Here is a 22050-nt window from a genome sequence, read left to right on the forward strand (position 1 = left end):
GTCATATTTTCTAGTTCTAGTAAAGACTCTTGCTGCTGTATTTTGAACTAACTGGAGCTTGTTTATGCACTTATTGGAACATCCAGACAGTAAGGCATTACAATAATCCAACCTGGAGGTAACGAAAGCATGAACTAGTTTTTCCGCGTCATGTAGTGACATTAAATTTCATTTAGTGACATTAAATTTTGCTTGGCTGTTATATCTATCTGCCATATGTAGCAAGAGAAAACGATCTCATGATCTCATTTGACACGTGATAACACCTTTTATAAGCTGAAAACGGTTCAGGCATGAGTCAGTCAGGTTCTGCTTCCTCCTGGGTGAACGCGGTTTATCTCAGAGGCACGAGGTAAGCGCTGGTTAAAGATACACTGGGCTATTTGAGATGTGTCGGTTTCATTCCACATTTCGAGAAATCTAAAGAAAAGTCTGTTTTGAATCTGTGTGATAGTTTCCTGTAGAGCAGGCTATACTGTACATAACAGGCGGATAGATTTTACTTTCGGTTTTAGTATGGCATTCTAAAGCAAGTTGTGTTTGTGTTTGTTGTTCCATGAATAAAATGTGTTTGGGATAAAGTTTTCGAAGTTTAGCCTACAGGTTATGAGTTTTTGTGTCTTCAGATTGTTTTTCTCGGTTGAAGGGAAAAGGGGAACATGAACCGATTTGTTGTGAAAGAGTGGATATTTGGCACATTAACATTCTGGTATATAAAAGTAAAACCCCTGTTTGTTAAATATGGAATGCTGCCTTACATATTCCCATGTGATATTTCTATTGGAATTATATAAACTCTGAATTTGGTAGATCATGAAAAAAAAAAAAAACCTGTGTACCAAAGCAATGCTGGATCAGCCGTTTGTGGTTCCTTTGCGTTTTTTCCAACGAACTTCAGGTTATTGCTTCACTTCCTTGTCCTGTTATTTTATTCGTCATCTATAAACCACACTGAAGAGGCTTACAATATGTTCATAAAATAATCAGGGCGGCTGAGAAGAGAGAAAATTGTAGAAAGGGATTAAAAAAAAGGAGGCTGTGTTGAGGAAGCTGGGTGCTATTCGAGCTTTGCCCCCCCCCCGGATGCAGAGGTTTACATCCAAAACAGAAATCTGTTAATGTTACCTGGTTCATTGCAAAATTATTCCAGCAGGTGGCAGTATTTGTGCACAGTTTGTCAGAAAGAACAGGTGGAATGTCTGTGTGAAATAGTTTTTTTGTGTCCTTTTATGCTGGTACATGATGGAAATGTAATACTTCTGTGGAAGCTCACTTGCGAATGAAGGTGGTCTGGGTGTCTCTTAGTAATGAAGTTTATATCTTGTTTTGGGCAACGCTGAAGATTTGCATTGGAGAGGATGAGAGCAGCAAGAACTTTTTGTGTAGGTTGTACAGAATGTAAAATGCTCTGGTTGTTGAAGTGTATGAATTTTACTGAAGAAATATAATAGAGATATAATACTTGGATTAACTGCTGCACTGTAAAGATTAGAAAAACACCTTGAACTGTATCATACACAAGCCTTCATATGAAGGTTTAAGCTGTATGTTTGTACACAGTTAAGTCGCGCCACAACTTCTCTCAGTATTCAGTTATTGAAAAACGAAATAGGCTTTGGTCATGGGATTGGTTGCGTAACTAAGATCTTACATTCCCTTATGGTTTCTGTTCTGTGTAAAACTCACAGCTGGCAGAAGCAGTTAATTTCTCTAATCTAACAGGCATCCATATTAAAAGCAAAAAATAGTATAATCATATTTCCTTTCCATGGCTCTGATTTACCTTTTATGACCAGTTTGGTTCAGCTAACTGTTTCTGATTTTGAGCAGGTTAAGATGTTGAGGAGCTTGCTGTTCACAGTGATCTGTGGGTCAGTAGTGGCCCTTAAGGACCCAACCCTGGACATGCACTGGCTGCTGTGGAAGAAAAATCACAGCAAAACCTACACTAGTGAGGTGAGGATAATTTCTAAGACTACTGTGAAATTAGGATAGTGGAACTGTCACTTATTCTTATGTTGGATTTCAAAAATGTAAAGCTGCCTGGACGCTTGTCTTAACTGATATGAATGTGGGCCAAGCGTCTTGATGTACAAATGATCTACAACGACTTTTCCAATTATTGTTGTACTAGACCAGTTATTTTTGGAAATAGCCCAGCTGTGGGCAAAATGGACATATTTGCGGGAACTGTGTATAAAGTTACACATACCTTCAGGATTTAACCTCAATAAAACTCTCCTGTTCAATGAAGACCTTGACTGATGAAGTATGAAGAACATTTGCCACTTTCTGTAAGTTCATTAATTAGGAGGCTAAGTGCCGAATGTGTATAGGCAACCTATAGTGATCATTCATATATATATATATATATATATATATATATATATATATATATATATATATCCCTGTGATGACCTGGCGACTTGTCCAGGGTGTACCCCGCCTTTCGCCCGTAGTCAGCTGGGATAGGCTCCAGCTTGTCTGCGACCCTGTAGAACAGGATAAAGCGGCTAGAGATAATGAGATGAGATATATATATGTATGTATGTGGCAGATCACAGAATCCAGGGACACATGTCTGCCCGGGGGCATTTTGAGTTATTGACAGATTCAGAAAGTACAGTTTCTAAGCTTTCCAATGATGCCTTCCATGTGGAGATCTGACAATATTTGAAGAATGTGTGGCCTTTTGAAAGTGTATACTTCTTAAAACAGAAAAGGGAGAAAATCGCCCTCAAAGTTTTCCATCTCAGCTACTCTGGCTGCAGGGCGGGCACATAATGGTGCTCATTTGCATGATATTAAGGAAAGCTCTACCCCCTATGAGCTAGCACGATACTACTTTCATGTAAACAAAGATCACCACGTCAATTTTCCTTCCATGCAAAGTATGCCCAACACAATTATGAAGTACAAAAATAAGTCCGAAAGTATACTTTAACGTTTTGTGGTTGAAAAATTACTCACACCGTAAGAAAGAAAGATAGCACGATGATGACACAACTAACACAACGCTAGTTTCATGTAAAGCCTCGGTCACAACCGGCCATACAGTACGTGCTCCTACAGCCGGTCTACACACAAAAAATGCAAGAAACACACGGAGAGCATGCAAGAAACGCACGAGAGCGCACGTGTGACGTGCTGATTTTCGAGCTGCAGACCAGCCGCAGAGGCTCGTTGTCATGTCAAACAAACTCTACGGGCGCTTACGTTTTTTTCAGGTTGCAAGACAAACTTACGGCCAACGTGCGTCTTTCTCCATGAACAAAAAAAAACCCCGCAGCGATTTGGGAAACGCCCAAAAATCACACGGCCAAAAAATCGTACGTCCGGTTGTGACCTAGGCTTAACCAAACCACAACACTCTCCGTTACATGCAAAAATAACCACACAGCCTTAGATTAATAAACTTACCCCATCAGAAAGAGAAATGGCACCTTGCACACACCAATGCCTCCGATGGAATGTAATCCTAGAATGGTCCGTGTATCATCCGATCATTCAAGTATTCCATTCAATCTGGAAAACGAGGTTGCGTTTTTTTTTGCTAGAAATGGTGATCTCCGATGTAAATACCGTGTGTTGGTTTGCTTCGCGGTGTTTCAGCTCCTCTGCACTCTGTTTAGTAACTCATTCCATAGTGAAATTACATGCCTGTATGCAGCTAAGTAGCCACGAGCTCAGCCTGTATCATACAGCTGATTCGCGAAAAAAAAAAAAAAAGACTTAAATCATCATGTGAATGGCCCATATGGTAATTTACGCACACCCCCCAGCAGGCTACAGTCCTGACAAAAACGAGACAATTTGCAACAAAAAATGTATGCTTTTCCAACAAAACAATCTATTATCTGAAATACTGATTGCATTCTTCAAGATCTCAACTTGCACATGATGGAAAAAAACAAAAATCACAAATTTAAAAAAAAAAAATGCTTCTTTTGCGATTATCTCGGATTCGTTTTGGCCGACATGTGTCCCTGGATTCGGTGAGGGGTCACACACACACACACACACACACACACACACACACACACACACACACACACACACACATATATATATATATATATATATATATATATATATATATATATATAGTGGTGGTGTAGTGGTTAGCGCTGTTGCCTCACAGCAAGAAGGTCCGGGTTCGAGCCCCGTGGCCGACGAGGGCCTTTCTGTGCGGAGTTTGCATGTTCTCCCCGTGTCTGCGTGGGTTTCCTCCGGGTGCTCTGGTTTCCCCCACAGTCCAAAGACATGCAAGTTAGGTTAACTGGTGTCTCTAAATTGACCGTAGGTGTGAATGTGAGTGCGAATGGTTGTTTGTGTCTGTGTCGGCCCTGTAATGACCTGGCAACTTGTCCAGGGTGTACCCCGCCTTTTGCCCGTAGTTAGCTGGGATAGGCTCCAGCTTGCCTGCGACCCTGTAGAGCAAGATAAAGCAGCTAGAGATAATGAGATGAGATGTATATCATCTTCTTCCGCTTATCCGGAGCCGGGTCGCAGAGGCAGCAGTCTGAGCATGGAAGCCCAAACTTCCCTCTCCCAAGACACCTCAGCCAGCTCCTCGGGAAGAACACAGAGGCGTTCCCAGGCCAGCCAAGAGACATAGTCCCTCCAGCATGCCCTGGGTCTTCCCCGGGGCCTCCCCCTGGGGGGACATGCTTGGAACATCTCCCCAGGGAGGCATCCAGGAGGCATCCGAAAGAGATGCCCGAGCCACCTCAGCTGATTCCTCTCGATGTGGAGGAGCAGCGGCTCTACTCCGAGCTCCTCCCGAGTGATTGTGCGTCTCACCCTATCTCTAAGGGAGCGCCCAGCCACCCTGCGAAGGAAACTCATTTTGGCCGCTTGTATCCGCAATCTTGTTCTTTCAGTCATTACCCAAAGCTCATGACCATAGGTGAGAGTCGGAACGTAGATCGCCTCAGCTCCTTCACCACGACGGACCGGTAAAGTGAACGCATCACTGCAGAGGCTGCACTGATCTGCCTGTCAATCTCACACTCCATCCTTCCCTCACTCATGAACAAGATCCTGAGATACTTAAACTCCTCCACTTGAGGCAGGACTTCTCCACGAACCTGGAGAGGGCAAGCCACCCTTTTCTGGTCGAGAACCATGGCCTCGGACTTGGAGGTGCTGATTCTCATCCCAGCCGCTTCACACTCGACTGCAAACCACCCCAGTGCATGCTGAAGGTCCTGGTTTGAAGAAGCCAACAGGACAACATCATCCGCAAAAAGCAGAGATGAAATCCTGTGGTTCCCAAACAGGACTCCCTCCAGCCCCTGGCTGCACCTAGAAATTCTGTTCATAAAAATTATGAACAGAACTGGTGACAAAGGGCAGCCCTGCCAGAGTCCAACATGCACTGGGAACAGGTCTGACTTACTGCCGGCAATGCGAACCAGACTCCTGCTCCGTTCGTACAGGGACTGGACAGCCCTTAGCAAAGAGCCCCGAACCCCATACTCCTGAAGCACCCCCCACAGAATACCACAAGGGACATGGTCGAATGTCTTCTCCAGATCCACAAAGCACATGTGGACTGGTTGGGCAAACTCCCATGAACCCTCGATCACCCTATGAAGGGTATAGAGCTGGTCCAGTGTTCCACGACCAGGACGAAAACCGCATTGTTCCTCCTGGATCCAAGGTTTGACTATTGGCCGAATTCTCCTCTCCAGTACCCTGGAGTAAACCTTCCCGGGGAGGCTGAGAAGTGTGATTCCCCTATAATTGGTGCACACTCTCCGGTCCCCTTTCTTGAAAAGAGGGACCACCACCCTGGTCTGCCACTCCAGAGGCACTGTCCCCAACCGCCATGTGATGTTGCAGAGGTGTGTCAGCCAAGACAGTCCCACAACATCCAGAGACTTGAGATACTCAGGGCGGATCTCATCCACCCCCGGTGCCTTGCCACCAAGGAGCTTGCAAACCACCTCAGTGACTTCGGCTTGGGTAATGGATGAGTGCACCTCTGAGTCATCAGCCTCCACTTCCTCAATGGAAGACATGATGGTGGGATTGAGGAGATCCTCGAAGTATTCCTTCCACCGCCCAACAATATCCCCAGTTGAGGTCAAAAGCTCCCCACCTGCACTGTAAACAGTGTTGGCAGAGTACTGCTTCCCCCTCCTGAGGCGTCGGACGGTTTGCCAGAATTTCTTCGAGGCCCACCGATAGTCCTCCTCCACGGCCTCACCAAACTCCTCCCAGTTCCGAGTTTTTGCCTCTGCAACTGCCCGAGCTGCGGCACGCCTGGCCTGCCGATACCCGTCAGCTGCCTCAAGAGTCCCGGAGGCCAACATGGCCCGATAGGACTCCTTCTTCAGCTTGACGGTATCCCTTACTTCCGGTGTCCACCACCGGGTTTGGGGATTGCCGCCATGACAGGCACCAGAGACCTTGCGGCCACAGCTCCAAACAGCCATGTCAACAATGGAGGCAGAGAACATGGTCCACTCAGACTCAATGTCCCCCACCTCCCTCGGGAGCTGTGAGAAGCTCTCCCGGAGGTGGGAGTTAAAGACCTCCACAACAGAGTGCTCGGCCAGACGTTCCCAGCAGACCCTCACCATATGTTTGGGCCTGCCAGGTCTGTCTGGCTTCCTCCTCCACCAGCAGATCCAACACACCACCAGGTGGTGATCAGTTGACAACTCAGCCCCTCTCTTCACCCGAGTGTCCAAGACATCGGGCCGGAGATCAGATGAAACGACAACAAAGTCAATCATCGACCTCTGACCTAAGGTGTCCTTGTGCCACGTGCACTTATGGACACCCCTATGCTTGAACGTGGTGTTCATTATAGACAAACCATGATTAGCACAGAAGTCCAATAACAAAACACCACTCGGGTTCAGATCGGGGAGGCCGTTCCTCCCAATCACACCCCTCCGGGTGTCACTGTCATCACCCACATGAGCCTTGAAGTCCCCCAGTAGAACAATGGAGTCCCCAGTCTGAGCACCTCTCAGTACCTCTCTCAGGGACTCCAAGAAGGCCGAATACTCTATGCTGCTATTCGGCCCATAGGCACAAACAACAGCAAGCACCCTCTCCCTGACCCGAAGGCGCAGAGAGGCAACCCTCTCGTTCACTGGGGTAAACTCTAACACATGGCGGCTAAGCTGTGGAGCTACAGTATAAGCAAGCCCACACCAGCCCGCCGCCGCTCACCGGGGGTGACTCCAGAGAAGTGGAGAGTCCAGCCCCTCTCGAGGAGCTGGGTTCCGGAACCCAAGCTGTGCGTGGAGGTGAGCCCGACTATCTCTAACCAGTACCTCTCAACCTCCCGCACAAGCTCAGGCTCCCCCCCCCCCCCCCCCCCGCAACGACGTGACATTCCATGTCCCAACAGCTAGCCGCTGTGTTCGGGGATCAGGTCGTCGAGGCCCCTTGGGCTGAGCATACGCATACGAGCTCCAGGGTGGGGCCCCAGCTGTGCCATACTGGGCGATGTCACGGTCCTTGTTTTATAAATTTCCATAAGAGGTTTGGTGAACTGCTCTTGTTCAAGACCAAGATCTCTGTGTGTGTGTGTGTGTGTGTTTGATATTAATTCAGATTTGATATTTATAATTCAGATACTGGCCCAGCCAGTTTACTCTGAAGTTATGCGCACACACAGCTCCAATCTAATGATTAGGACAGTGTTTCCAGAATTGGATTTTTACAGCTGCATTAATAGTACATTCAATGTATAGTGGATATAAAAAGTGTACACACCACATTAAAATAGTTTTTTCTGATGTAAAAAAAAAGAGACCATGATAAATAATTTCAAAACTTTTCCCACCTTTAATGTGACCTGTACCCTGTACAATTCAATTGAAAAACAAACAAATCTGTTGGGGGGGGACATAAAAAATAAACATACAATAAGCTGGTTGCATAAGTGTGCACACCCTAATACTTTGTTGAAGCACCTTTTGATTTAATTACAGCATTCAGTCTTTTTGGGTAGGAGTCTATCAGCCTGCCACATCTAGACTTGGCAATATTTGCCCACTCTTCCTTACAAAAGTGCTCCAAATCTGTTAGATTGTGAGGGCATCTCTTGTGCACAGCCCTCTTCAGGTCACTCCACAGATTTTCAATTGGATTTAGGTCTGGGCTCTGGCTGGGCCATTCCAAAACATTTTGGGGGTCATTGTTGTGCTGAAAGATGAAATTCCTCTTCATCCTCAGCTTTCTAGCAGACACCTGAAGGTTTTGGGCCAAAACTTACTGGTATTTAAAACTGTTCATAATTCTATCCACCTTGACTAAAGCCCCTGTTCCAGCTGAAGAAAAACAACCCCAAAACATGATGCTGCCACCACTATGCTTCACCGTGGGTATGGTGTTCTTTTGGTGATGTGTACAGTAGTGGTGTTTTTGCAAACATACCTTTTGGAATTGTGGCCAAAAAGTTCAACCTTGGTTTCATCAGTCCATAACACACTTTCCCACATGCCTTTGGTAGAGTTGATGTGTTTTTTTTTCTTTTTTTTTTTGCAAAATTTAGCCAGGCCTGGATGTTTTTCTTTGACTCTACCCCATAGTCCAGACATAGGGAGAACACGGGAGATTGTTGTTACATGTAGTACACAACCAGTACTTGCCAGAAATTCTTGCAGCTCCTTCAGTGTTGCTGTAGGCCTCTTGGCAGCCTCCTGACCAGTTTTCGTCTTGTCTTTTCATCAATTTTGGAGGGACGTCCAGTTCTTGGTAATGTCACTGTTGTCCCATAGTTTCTCTACTTCTTGATGACTGTCTTCACTGTGCTCCATGGTATATCTAATGCCGTGGACATTTTTTGTCCCCTTCTCCTGACTGATACCGTTCAACAATGAGATCCTTTTGGATGCTTTGTAAGCTCTCTGCGAACCCTGGCTTTTGCTGGAGGATGCAACTGAATAAATGTCTAAACTTTATTTGGGGTTAATCAGAGTCATTTTAATTGATGGCAGGTGTGAATCCAAAAAGACTGAATGCTGTAATTAAATCAGAAGGTGCTTCAACAAAGTATTAGTTTAAGGGTGTGCACACTTATGCAACCAGCTTATTGTGTATTTTCCCCCCCTAACAGATTTGTTTGTTTTTCAATTGAATTGTACAGGTTCAAGGTCACATTAAAGGTGGGAAGTGTTTTGAAATTATTTATCGTGGTGTCGATATTTTTTTTTAAACATCAGAAAAACCTATCATTTTAACAGGGTGTGTACACTTTTTATATCCACTATAGTATTGATTCAATAGTGCATTCAATAAAGCTGCAATAATAGTAGTACTATTATACTACTGTAGTAGTATAATAGTAACCTTAAAGGAAAGCTCTGGGATTTTTTTTTTTCCACCAAGGCCATATGTTCCCATGTCTTTGGGTCCAAATATTTACTACAGACAAAAATGATTGAAATTGGTCCAGCATTACGTTAGAAAGTTATAACTGGCAGTCATTGTTTTACCTTTGTCTTTTTTTCAGTCTCTGACACAGCACCCCATTCAGTGCCTGTAATCGACTATCTTTCAGGGGCTGTTTTCTGATGTTTACAAAAGGGTTCCTTTCCATGTTGTCAGACACTCATCATAATCCGCGTAAATATTGGGGCATTACTTTGGAAATAGACTTCACAAATTCTGCATGACTTTTCTCCTTTTGTAAGCATCAGAAAACAGCTCTATATGATAATTGCCTATAGGCACTGAATGGGGTGCTGTGTCAGAGACCAGAAGAAGGGAAAGGTAAAACACTGACTGCAGAAACAGTCATTTTCTACAGTTTCTTTGCAGTTATTGAGGAAAACAGACAAAGGTGTAGCTCTGTAAGGATCATTTCCATGTTGCCAGACACTTATAATTAAATTATGAGCCTGTCAGTGGTGAAAACTTTGACAAAAGTTTGATTTACTTTGATGCAGATGTTTGCCCCGTAGGCTTACATTCTACAGCTGTTTTGTGGTTGCCAGTTTTATTGTTCTAACTCAATACTGAACCAATTTCAGTCATTTTTGTCCCTACTATATATTTGGACCCAACGAGATGGTGAAATAGGGCTCAGGATATTTAAAAAAAAAAAAGGTTTTTTAATTAGGGTGTGATCCCCTTTAAAATTATTCACTCATTCAGGTGGCTATCTGCTATTCTGTGTCTATTAGGCACTGTAATTTCCAGTAACTCCAAAGATTCTTGGTTTCTTCAGACTGATTTTAATTTTGCTGTGAAATAACCTCCGATAGAAGTCTTGAGTTCCCATGATGTCTTACTAGGGCTCCAGCCCCAGGGCAAGAATCAGACAGAAGCCCTCTGGACTTACAAATCATAAAATTATTGAATTCAAAACAAGGCAATACTCGCATCACAAAACTTGTAGACATTTATGCTATACATGTGTCATTTATAGGTTTGATAAACTGTAGTGGAAGCTCAAATTCAAGTTTATTTGTGCACAAAAATGTTAATACCAACAAATCTGAATAAATTTTTGCCATTTTAGAATTTTATTGTAAGATGTGACTAATTTATGTAAGAGGCATAATTTCACAATATTGATATTGTATACTCCTATGTACCAGTGATACTATAAGTCCTTAATATGCCAGAAGTGCCAATACTTTGTAAATGTGTGGTGGCAGTTGGAGGAGTTGGGTCGGAGGGAAGTTTGGGAGAGCAACCTGCGCTTGATCACCCTACACAACCTGGAGGCTTCTTTGGGAATGCACACATATGAATTGGGCATGAACCATATGGGAGACATGGTAAGATTTTTACAAAAATCAGGAGAACTTCAAAATCAGATAATTGGGTCTATAGGCAGATGCAAAAGTACTAGCAAGTGCATTTCTTTATGTATATTTATGGAAAAAATATTTGTCATCAGTCAAGAAACTTATTTGGGTCCATGAATTTTATTTCAGTTTCTTTTACCTAATGTCAGCTTTAATGAATTTAAGGAAATCTCTACACAAATAGGAACAGTAGCTTCAGGAAAGTAGATATTTTCTTTATTCAGTCTGATAGTCTACAAACTAAAAGTGGACTTAAAACCAGTAAATGATTCCTACTGTAACACTTTCTGTAAATGAATGCTAGACTCAAGAGGAGATCCTGCAAAAGTTTGCCGGGACTCGAGTACCTCCTAACCTGACAAGGAGGACTTCTACATTTGCTGCTTCTGCTGGAATTTCAGTACCAGATTCAATTGACTGGAGGGAAAAGGGCTATGTAACAGAGGTCAAGTACCAGGTAATATTTTGTTTTACTATGCTCTAATATTGATAGCCTATATGCATTCATGCTTTCTTGATTCTTTCACAAGGTCAGATTTTTTTTTTTGTCTACAGTCAAATTAAATCTAATTCTAGAATTTTGAAAGAAAAAAAATAGTACAGTGGGGCAAAAAAGTATTTAGTCAGCCACCAATTGTGCAAGTTCTCCCACTTAAAAAGATGAGAGAGGCCTGTAATTTTCATCATAGGTACACTTCAACTATGAGGGACAGAATGGGGGGAAAGAATCCAGGAAATCACATTGTAGAATTTTTAATGAATTAATTGGTAAATTCCTCAGTAAAATAAGTATTTGGTCACCTACAAACAAGCAAGATTTCTGGCTCTCACAGACCTGTAACTTCTTTAAGAGGCTCCTCTGTCCTCCACTCGTTACCTGTATTAATGGCACCTATTTGAACTCGTTATCAGTATAAAAGACACCTGTCCACAACCTCAAACAGTCACACTCCAAACTCCACTATGGCCAAGACCAAAGAGCTGTCAAAGGACACCAGAAACAAAATTGTAGACCTGCACCAGGCTGGGAAGACTGAATCTGCAATAGGTAAGCAGCTTGGTGTGAAGAAATCAACTGTGGGAGCAATTATTAGAAAATGGAAGACATACAAGACCACTGATAATCTCCCTCAATCTGGGGCTCCATGCAAGATCTCACCCCGTGGGGTCAAAATGATCACAAGAACGGTGAGCAAAAATCTCAGAACCACATGGGGGGACCTAGTGAATGACCTGCAGAGAGCTGGGACCAAAGTAACAAAGGCTACCTCAGTAACACACTACGCCGCCAGGGACTCAAATCCTGCAGTGCCAGACGTGTCCCCCTGCTTAAGCCAGTACATGTCCAGGACCGTCTGAAGTTTGCTAGAGAGCATTTGGATGATCCAGAAGAGGATTGGGAGAATGTCATATGGTCAGATGAAACCAAAATAGAACTTTTTGGTAAAAACTCAACTTGTCGTGTTTGGAGGAGAAAGAATGCCGAGTTGCATCCAAAGAACACCATACCTACTGTGAAGCATGGGAGTGGAAACATCATGCTTTGGGGCTGTTTTTCTGCAAAGGGACCAGGACGACTGATCCGTGTAAAGGAAAGAATGAATGGGGCCATGTATCATGAGATTTTGAGTGAAAACCTCCTTCCATCAGCAAGGGCATTGAAGATGAAACGTGGCTGGGTCTTTCAGCATGACAATGATCCCAAACACACCTCCCGGGCAACAAAGGAATGGCTTCATAAGAAGCATTTCAAGGTCCTGGAGTGGCCTAGCCAGTCTCCTTATCTCAACCCCATAGAAAATCTTTGGAGGGAGTTGAAAATCCATGTTGCCCAGCGACGGCCCCAAAACATTGCTCTAGAGGAGATCTGCATGGAGGAATGGGCCAAAATACCAGCAACAGTGTGTGAAAACCTTGTGAAGACTTACAGAAAACGTTTGACCTCTGTCATTGCCAACAAAGGGTATATAACAAAGTATTGAGATGAACTTTTGTTATTGACCAAATACTTATTTTCTACCATAACTTGCAAATAAATTCTTTAAAAATCAGACAATGTGATTTTCTGAATTTTTTTTCTCATTTTGTCTCTCATAGTTGAGGTATACCTATGATGAAAATTACAGGCCTCTCTCATCTTTTTAAGTGGGAGAACTTGCACAATTGGTGACTGACTAAATACTTTTTTTGCCCCACTGTATATTAAGAAGTAACACCCTTTTGGTTCAGGGGAAATGGGAGACAGGCTTGTGACGCCTCAAGGTGCATTTTATTCAGTGATTTTATTTCACTCTGTGCACTCTAAGCGCGCGTGCACACACACACACACACACACACACACACACACACACACACACACTGCACTGGGCTGCTCTTCTCTCTCTGTTTACCAGTTTCTCTCTTCAAACACACAAAGGATACACAAATAAACCGCTGGCAATCTGACACAGGTGAGACTCGTGTTAACTGCCAGTTCACCCTGCCTCATCAACTGTGCCCCTGCTGCAGCATACCCCTACTGCCCGACTTAGGCCAGGGAGCCATCCGCCATGCAGCTACCTGCCCCCTCCACAAAGGGAGAGGTAATCTCCCACAAACATCTGCATTCCTGGACTGTGGACCACCTTGAACTTGAAGGGCTGAAGAATTAGATACTAACAAGTGATCCATACATTGGCATCCTTCTTGTGGTGGAACCACTGGAGTAGGGTGTGGTCAAAACAGCCAGTCCCAAAAACTGCCTTACCCACTTTTGGTCCTGGATCTTGGGCAGGCGCAATCACTGCCATGTTATCAATTTGGGGATGCCGTGCTACCCAAAAGACCCATAATTATGATTTGTGAATGGATCACTCCTCCCTCCTGAGAATATGCAGTGGTCATATGACAAGTGAATGAGAAACTCGTACCCAAAAGACCTGTTCATGAATGAAGCCGAGCTTGAGTGGCATGCATGTGTGGCCCAGGGAAAAATGAATGAATCACTCACTGAGATGACTCGTTACTCCTGAATCATACAAAAGATTCAAAATGAACAAATTTTGCCTGAATGACACCACTATTTGATTACCCCCATGTTGAGCAGAGCCTTGAGTTTATACCCGAATTACTTTTTTGGCAACCTGTGCTGTCTGGGACAGCAAGAGGTGGTCCAGGACAGGGGACCGGGATGAATTGGGCTGCACATTTTGGACTGCCTCATCACAGCTCCTCCCTCTCAGGAACCACCATTGCCACAGGGACCTCATCTCTCCATGGTTTTAGGAGATTGAAGCAGTATATCTGAAGTGCATTGCCTCTGTCCATTTGCCTGACCTCATAGTCAACAACTGACTTGCCGTGTGACCTCAAAGGGTCCTTACCACTTCGTGAGTAATTTGGATCTCAGTTTGGGTAGTAAAGTGAACATTTTATCTCCCAGTGCAAATTCCTGTAGCCGAACACCCCATTATACAGTGAGGATTGCTGTTCTTGAGCCTGAAGCAAATTCTTCTGGGTTAGGTGGCTCAGTGTGTAAAGTTTTGCTCTCAGGTCAAGAACATACTGAATTTCATTGTCATAGAAGGTTCCTTCTCCCAATTTCCCCTAATGACATCCAAGATGCCATGAGGCTTATCCCCATACATTAATTGAATTGAGGAGACTCTGTGGAAGCTTGTGTGACTGCTTGAACTGCAAATAAAAGGGGTTCGAACCATCTGTTCCAATTCTGTGCATCCCCATGAACAAATATATGAATCATGTATTTAAGTGTGTGATTAAACCATTTAACTAGTCCATTCGTCTGCGGGTGGTAAACGTTGGCATGAATCAATTTGTGCATAGCATGAACGGTGTGCCTTCAGGATCTCTTTTGGGATCCCAACTTGGGAGAAAATAGTGTCTTCATAACACTGCGTGAATAAATGTTGCATAGACACACTGTTTCTGGGTATTAGCATTGAATGATCTACTAGGACTAATACAAAGCAATGCCCTCATACAATCCAGTCTAATGACCTGATGAGATCCATGCCAATTCTTTCGAAGGGGCTCTTGATCAGTGGTAAAGGGCGCAATGGTGCTTTTAGGGTGGTTGGCAGATTCACCAGCTGACATTCACGACATGCCATGCACCACCTATGAGCATCGCTGTGAATGCTCGGCCAGTAGAAATGGGCCATGAGACCATTCAGTGTTTTTTATCCTGTCCTAAATGCCCTGCCATGGGACTGTGACAAGCTACATGTAAGAAAAGTTCCTTCTGACTTTTCAGGACCAACAACTGTCGTTTCTTCCTCATACCCCATTCGTACTCTCAGTGAAAAGTCTAAATTTTCTGTTATTATGCAGTAATGGTGTTGTGTGAGATTGGGAGCAAAATGGCAACATCAAAACCTTAATCTACCCCCTGGTGACCATAACGTTTATGTAAATCATAATGTAATATTGATGGGTCTCACAATGGGTCTACTCATACTTCCTCAAATGCTAAACAACTGGCAGCAAACTCAAAACAACAAGCAAACATTGGCAGATATAGTGGGAGCGCCATATCCATGGGGATATGTCAGAAGATCTAATGCAGGTAGCTGAAACTGTAGATTGGAGCGCCATATAAAGCTTGTTTTTCATGTAGCCTATGTTAAAGTTTCATTTATATACTACACACAGTATGACCTCTCTTTCCTTCAAATGAATGAGATTCTGACATTTCCACTAAATATTTTTTTTTTATCATGGTTGAGGCATGGAGATGGATGTAAGTGTGGAAAACATTTATGTACACAGGATAGTCAAAGCAACAAAAAAACACCAGGCATGAAAACACAACAGTAGAGGTGAGGAAGACAATGTGCATTGGCATGAAAAAAAAATGCCAGACAAACTAACAGAAGCTGGGGTTTAAATAAGGTGAGCACTAAGTGGGGAAAAGTGAAAGTAGGTGTGCTTGGTTAATGCTGTTTAGAGAGAACAGGAAACTTTCATATATTCTATACTCATTACATGTAAAGTAAAATATTTCTAGCCTTTTTTGTTTTAATATTGATGATTATGGCTTATAGCTCATGAACATTAGGAATCCAGTATCTCAAATTATAAGCATATGTCCTAAGATCAATCAAAAAAGGATTTACAATACAGAAATGTCCAACTTCTGAAAAGTATGTTAAATTATGTACTCAATAAATAAGTTGAGGCTCCTTTACCATGGATTACTGCATCAATGCGGCATGGCATGGAGGCGATCAGCCTGTGGCACTGCTGAGATGTTATTGAAGCCCAGGTTGCTTTGATAGCAGCCTTCATCTTGTCTGTATTTTTGGGTCGGGTGTTTCTCATCTTCCTCTTGACAATACCCAGTGGATTCTCTATGGGGTTCAGGTCAGGCAAGTTGGCTGGCCAGTCAAGCACAGTAATATCAAGGTCAGCTAATAATAATAATCAGTTGAATTTATATAGCACCTCTCTCACACCCAAGGTCGCTTTACAATTTAAAAAAAGTCCACCAAAAGAAGGTCAAGATGTCATTCCAATGGTGTAGCTGTCACAGTCCCACCAAAAGGCACACGAAGAGAAGTTCCACACTGCCTGCACAGACACCGTGATGCCGCTGGGCAACATCGCTCAGAACATCGTGCCATGGATCCACAAAGCGAGCACAGAAGTACTGCCACGCAGAGCGCTGGTATGTCCCAAACCACCTACACAGCCACCGCAACGCCACTGAGCAACATTGCTTGGAACACCATGCCAAGCACAAAAGCATCATTGCATAGAGCACTGGACAACCATGATGTTAAAAGAGCAACAAGCTCACTGCAGTCCGTAGCTAGGAGCACCGGTATCACCAACGGCAAACCAAGGCCTGGAGGGAACTGATGCCCAAAACTGGGTCCAGAGTTACACCACAACCAGTGGACAAAACACTCAAACAAAAAAACAACAAAAACAAACAAACATCAAACTACACAAAAAAGAAAAACAAGAGGGAAAATAAAAGAAAGAGAAGTGGCAGCCAGAATGCGCACAGCATACTCTCAACCAGAAATGGAAACCATTTGGTAGTAGTTTTGGCAATGTGGGCAGGTGCTGAGTCCTGCTGGAAAAGGAAATCAGCATCTCCATAAAACTTGTGAGCAGATACCAGCCTGAAGTTCTCTAAAATCTCCTGGTAGACCACTGCGTTGACTTTGGACTTGATAAAACACAGTGGACCAACACCAGCAAATGACATGGCACCCCAAATCATTACAGACTGCAGAGACTTCACACTGGACTTCAAACACCTTGGATTCTGTGCCTCTTCACTCTTCCTCCAGACTCAAGGACCTTGATTTTTCAAATGAAATGCAAAATTTACTTTCATCTGAAAAGAGAACTTTGGACCACTGAGCAACAGCCCAGTGCTTTCTCTCCTTAGTCCAGGGAAGACACTTCTGACAATGTCTCTGGTTCAGGAGTGGCTTTATATTAGGAATGTAACAGTTGTAGCCCCTTTCCTGAAGACGTGTCTGTGCGTGGTGGCTCTTGATGCACTGACACCAGCCTCAGTCCACTCCTTGTGAAGCTCTCCCAAGTTCTTGAATCAACTTTTCTTGATAATCCTCTCAAGGCTGCGCTCATCCTTGTTGCTTGTGCACCTTTTCCAGCCAGCTTTTTCAGCAATGATCATCTGTTGCTTACCCTCCTTGTGGAGGGTGTCCGTGATCATGTTTTGGACAACTGTCAAGTCAGCAGTCTTCCCCATGATTGTGGTTGCGTGTACTGAACTAGATTGAGAGATGGTATTTAGCTGCTTTATCCTGTTATCCTCTAGCCGCTTTATCCTGTTCTACAGGGTCGCAGGCAAGCTGGAGCCTATCCCAGCTGACTACGGGCGAAAGGCGGGGTACACCCTGGACAAGTCGCCAGGTCATCACAGGGCTGATGCATAGACACAGACAACCATTCACATTCACACCTACGGTCAATTTAGAGTCACCAGTTAACCTAACCTGCATGTCTTTGGGCTGTGGGGGAAACCGGAGCACCCGGAGGGAACCCACGTGGACATGGGGAGAACATGCAAACTCTGCACAGAAAGGCCCTCGCCGGCCACGGGGCTCGAACCCGGACCTTCTTGCTGTGAAGCGACAGCGCTAACCACTACACCACCATGCCGCCCGGTATTTATACTGTTTTACTCAAAATGAAATACTCCTATTTTTAGGGTTTTTTTTATTTTTTTGCACTGTAGGCCATAATTATCAAAATTAAAATAGAAAAATGCTTGAAACATTTGGTTCACATTTAATCAGTCTAGAATATGTTCATTTTCACTTTCTTAAAAAAAAACTAATGGAAAATATAGAACTCATCTCATCTCATTATCTCTAGCCGCTTTATCCTTCTACAGGGTCGCAGGCAAGCTGGAGCCTATCCCAGCTGACTACGGGCGAAAGGCGGGGTACACCCTGGACAAGTCGCCAGGTCATCACAGGGCTGACACATAGACACAGACAACCATTCACATTCACAGTCAATTTAGAGTCACCAGTTAACCTAACCTGCATGTCTTTGGGCTGTGGGGGAAACCGGAGCACCCGGAGGGAACCCACGTGGACATGGGGAGAACATGCAAACTCCGCACAGAAAGGCCCTCGCCGGCCACGGGGCTCAAACCCGGACCTTCTTGCTGTGAAGCGACAGCGCTAACCACTACACCACCATGCCGCCCGGTATTTATACTGTTTTACTCAAAATGAAATACTCCTATTTTGAGGGGTTTTTTTTTTGCACTGTAGGCCATAATTATCAAAATTAAAATAGAAAAATGCTTGAAACATTTGGTTCACATTTAATCAGTCTAGAATATATTCATTTTCACTTTCTTAAAAAAACTAATGGAAAATATAGAACTTTTTCACAATATTCTAATTGTGTGTGTGCGCGCCTATGCGTGCATGTTTTTATATACTACTGAGGACCAAATGTCCCCACTAGGATAGTAAAATCCAACAATTTCGACCTGAGGGGACATTTGGATGGTCCCCATAAGGAAATTGCTGTTGTGTGTTGTGTGTGCATGTGGTGTGTGTTTTTTTTTTTTTAAACAAAAAATATATAACAGCCAAAAAGTTTCCTTTTCATTACTGAAGTGAAGGTTAGGTTTAGGTGCAGGCATAGCATTAATTAACTGCAATAATACAGGGTTGGTCAAAAAATTATGTAAACACTTAAGTGGTAGAAACCATTTATTCACAAATCATACATCATATGTGCAAGATGATTTACAGGATGGTCTCAACCTGTTCGCCATCGTGTTCAACACACAAAAACTAGCGAGCAACAGTACCATTTAAAGCCTGGACACATGAGAAAAATACTTGACTTTGACAGGAGAAAAATAATCCATTAGTGTTAACATAATTTTGATTAACCCTGTAATTGTCAGTAGAAGGTCCTCACAAGGATAGTGAGACAAACGTGTGTGTACACACACACACACACACACACACACACACACACACACACACACACACAGTATCAGACTAATTCATTTGCTTCTATCTGAATAAATTTGACTATTTGACTTGAGTTTCTTCCTGTATTGACTTCAAAGCCATTAGACTGAGAAATGTGTGTGAAATTTATAGAAGGAAGATGGTTGAGAAACTGCAGTCACTGTTTATGCTCATGTTTCTTTTTCATAGTTTCAATGTTATTTCCTCCTGTCAGGGTGCATGTGGTTCATGCTGGGCATTCAGTGCTGCTGGTGCACTAGAGGGTCAGCTAAAGAGGACTACAGGTCAGGTGACATCTCTCAGTTCCCAGAACTTGGTGGACTGCTCTACAAAGTATGGAAACAAGGGTTGCCATGGAGGTTTCATGACCAGGGCCTTCCAGTATGTCATTGACAATAGTGGTATAGATTCTGACGAAGCCTACCCTTACACTGCTGTGGTACATTACCTCTTTAAAATCCATATTCAAATATAAAATTTTGTCTTGTGTGTACTATGTGGCAATGCAAGTATTTGTCCTTACTGGTTTCTTAATTGTTTTCCAGGACGGACAGTGCAGATATGACCCATCAAAACGTGTTGCCAATTGCTCCGGTTATTATTATGTTTCTGAGGGTGATGAGGAGGCACTTAAGCAAGCTCTGGCCACCATTGGCCCCATCTCTGTGGCTATTGATGCTACTCGTCCAACGTTCCTCATGTACCGCAGTGGTATGATGTACTTTAACAACTACAAATGGCCTCAAAACAGTATAAATAGCTGATGACTTTGTATTTTTACACATGCTTGCATTTGAATGAATGAATTTCAAGCACATTGTATTATTATTGTTAGCCACATTGCAGTACATTCAACAAGAGTCATAAAGATGTGACTCTTGTGAGGCATATCTTTACTGCCACCTTAATGCACATGAATTTAAAAATGCTATGGTCTCTGCAGTATGGCCTATATTTTGTCTATACTTTGTCTGCTTTTCTTAACAGGTGTCTACAATGACCCAACTTGCACCCACGACGTAAACCACGGAGTGCTGGCTGTAGGGTATGGCACCCTGAATGGAGAAGACTACTGGCTAGTGAAAAACAGGTACAAGTTACAGTTTTAATCACCGTATAAGACAACAGGCTTATATAATTTCATTATTTCAATTAATAAAATATAAAATTTCTCTATGGCAAATAAAACCTTATGACTAAACAGACTACATTTGGGTTTCATTTAAATGTACACTTGCATCTGATAAACTGAAATGTTTATGATTTTAAGAACATACCATTATATATCTCAAGAATGTTGACCACAGTGTTTCTGTAATATATGTCTTTCTGTGACAGCTGGGGTACAAGTTTTGGAGATGGAGGCTACATCCGCATTGCCCGCAACAAAGGCAATATGTGTGGCATTGCAAGCTATGCTTGCTACCCAGTCATGTAGGACAGATAAACAGGAGCATATTATTAGATTCTTGATTACCTTCATTTCTAGTATGTTTTTAAATCAGATGTTTATGATTTTGTTTTATCTTTATCTTAAATGTTGCTTCACGAAATACATTGATTTTATACTTGAACAAACTTTTTTGTACAGAAATTGAAACTGATATATGAAAACATGATTCTACCCCACTGAATTTACAAGTGACTTTTTATTAGTGCAACATCACCACAAACAATTTCACATGAGGTATCAAAGGATTTTCAAAATTGGTACACAACATCCAGTTATGATTGACACACAGACTGTCATGATTCAAAACCTTTGGTTGGTTAGCAACATTCATAGGTTAACATGAGGAGAGAATGACACAATGACTTACTGACAAATGTCCCAAATAAAACTGGCACAAACACGATCAATGGCAATGATTTTAAAGCTTTTTGGTACCTGTAACTTTTATATGTTTAGGGATCACAATATTGAACACCTTTTTAACAAAAAAATCTGATGCCAACTTTTGTTCTAAAGTGTCTTTCAGTTCTACAAGCTGAAAGGTCAATATACTTCAAAAGTTCTCTAGCAATGTCAAGTTGTCTTCTAAAATTATATTCTATTTAGACAAATTACAAAAGGTGTCCAGTGGCTGTAACTATATTATGAACAGACACTTTACAGTTTTAGTCAAGTTTGGCTCTTAAGTCATCTATATTTGACTGTCACCTATTCTTTTTTTGATTTATTGTTTAACTGGTTACACTTTTGTGGGAAGAATAAACAATCATAAATACAGCAAGACCACCCTTTCCTGCTTCGATTGTCCCATTTGGTATCTGCATCGATGATTTTTATTTCCCTGTCAACACACAGACAACTAATATGTTCTCCTCCTGTATGTATGTTTTATCTCTGTCTGTCTGTAGATAAAACTGTGATTAGCGCTTTCAGATTGATTCCAGCACATTTGGTTAGAAAAGATGAGACACAAACTCTCCCTGAATGCATGGGATCTTTGGTACAGTTACATATCAGCTACACCACACACAATTGAGGTAGATGAATTCTTCATAGTAGTGAATGGGTTGAGTTGTTTCTTGGATGGCAAAAATGAAGTCACATGTACAGTCGTAGCCAGAAAATATGGGCCAACCACTGTCTAGGAATCAAATGGGGATGCAAATGCTTCCATACAGTAGTGTACACACATATGCGCAAGGAGAAATGAGCAACATTAACAAGAGTGTATGTTTACAGCATGTACATGCCAAAACATTCCTTGCACAGTGCAGTCCAGTTTTTACAGACCAGCTCCTAGAGATCCTTCACACCCGTCTGGCCTGTA

At 42.8% G+C, this 22050-nt stretch overlaps 1 protein-coding gene across 1 annotated transcript; it reads left to right on the top strand.

Moving 5' to 3' along the window:
• Positions 1-269: 269 nt before the first annotated feature.
• ctss2.1 (cathepsin S, ortholog2, tandem duplicate 1) lies at positions 270-21506 on the top strand. The gene is made up of 8 exons (XM_060921944.1): positions 270-352; positions 1831-1956; positions 10632-10754; positions 11089-11241; positions 19485-19709; positions 19816-19981; positions 20258-20360; positions 20609-21506. Exons 2-8 carry the CDS (start codon positions 1837-1839, stop codon positions 20706-20708), a joined length of 990 nt encoding a protein of 329 aa, XP_060777927.1. The 5' UTR covers positions 270-352; positions 1831-1836; the 3' UTR covers positions 20709-21506.
• The last annotated feature ends 544 nt before the right edge of the window (positions 21507-22050 follow it).

The sequence above is a fragment of the Neoarius graeffei genome, chromosome 5, assembly GCF_027579695.1.
Source record: "Neoarius graeffei isolate fNeoGra1 chromosome 5, fNeoGra1.pri, whole genome shotgun sequence".
Lineage (NCBI taxonomy): Eukaryota > Metazoa > Chordata > Actinopteri > Siluriformes > Ariidae > Neoarius > Neoarius graeffei.

What these genes read in the sequence shown, in the direction of transcription:
- ctss2.1 (XM_060921944.1), top strand. Translation starts at nt 1,837, where the DNA reads ATGTTGAGGAGCTTGCTGTTCACAGTGATCTGTGGGTCAGTAGTGGCC. An exon ending in TGAACCATATGGGAGACATG is followed by an intron (nt 10,755 to 11,088) that starts GTAAGATTTTTA and finishes AATGAATGCTAG; the next exon opens with ACTCAAGAGGAGATCCTGCA. An exon ending in CCTACCCTTACACTGCTGTG is followed by an intron (nt 19,710 to 19,815) that starts GTACATTACCTC and finishes ATTGTTTTCCAG; the next exon opens with GACGGACAGTGCAGATATGA.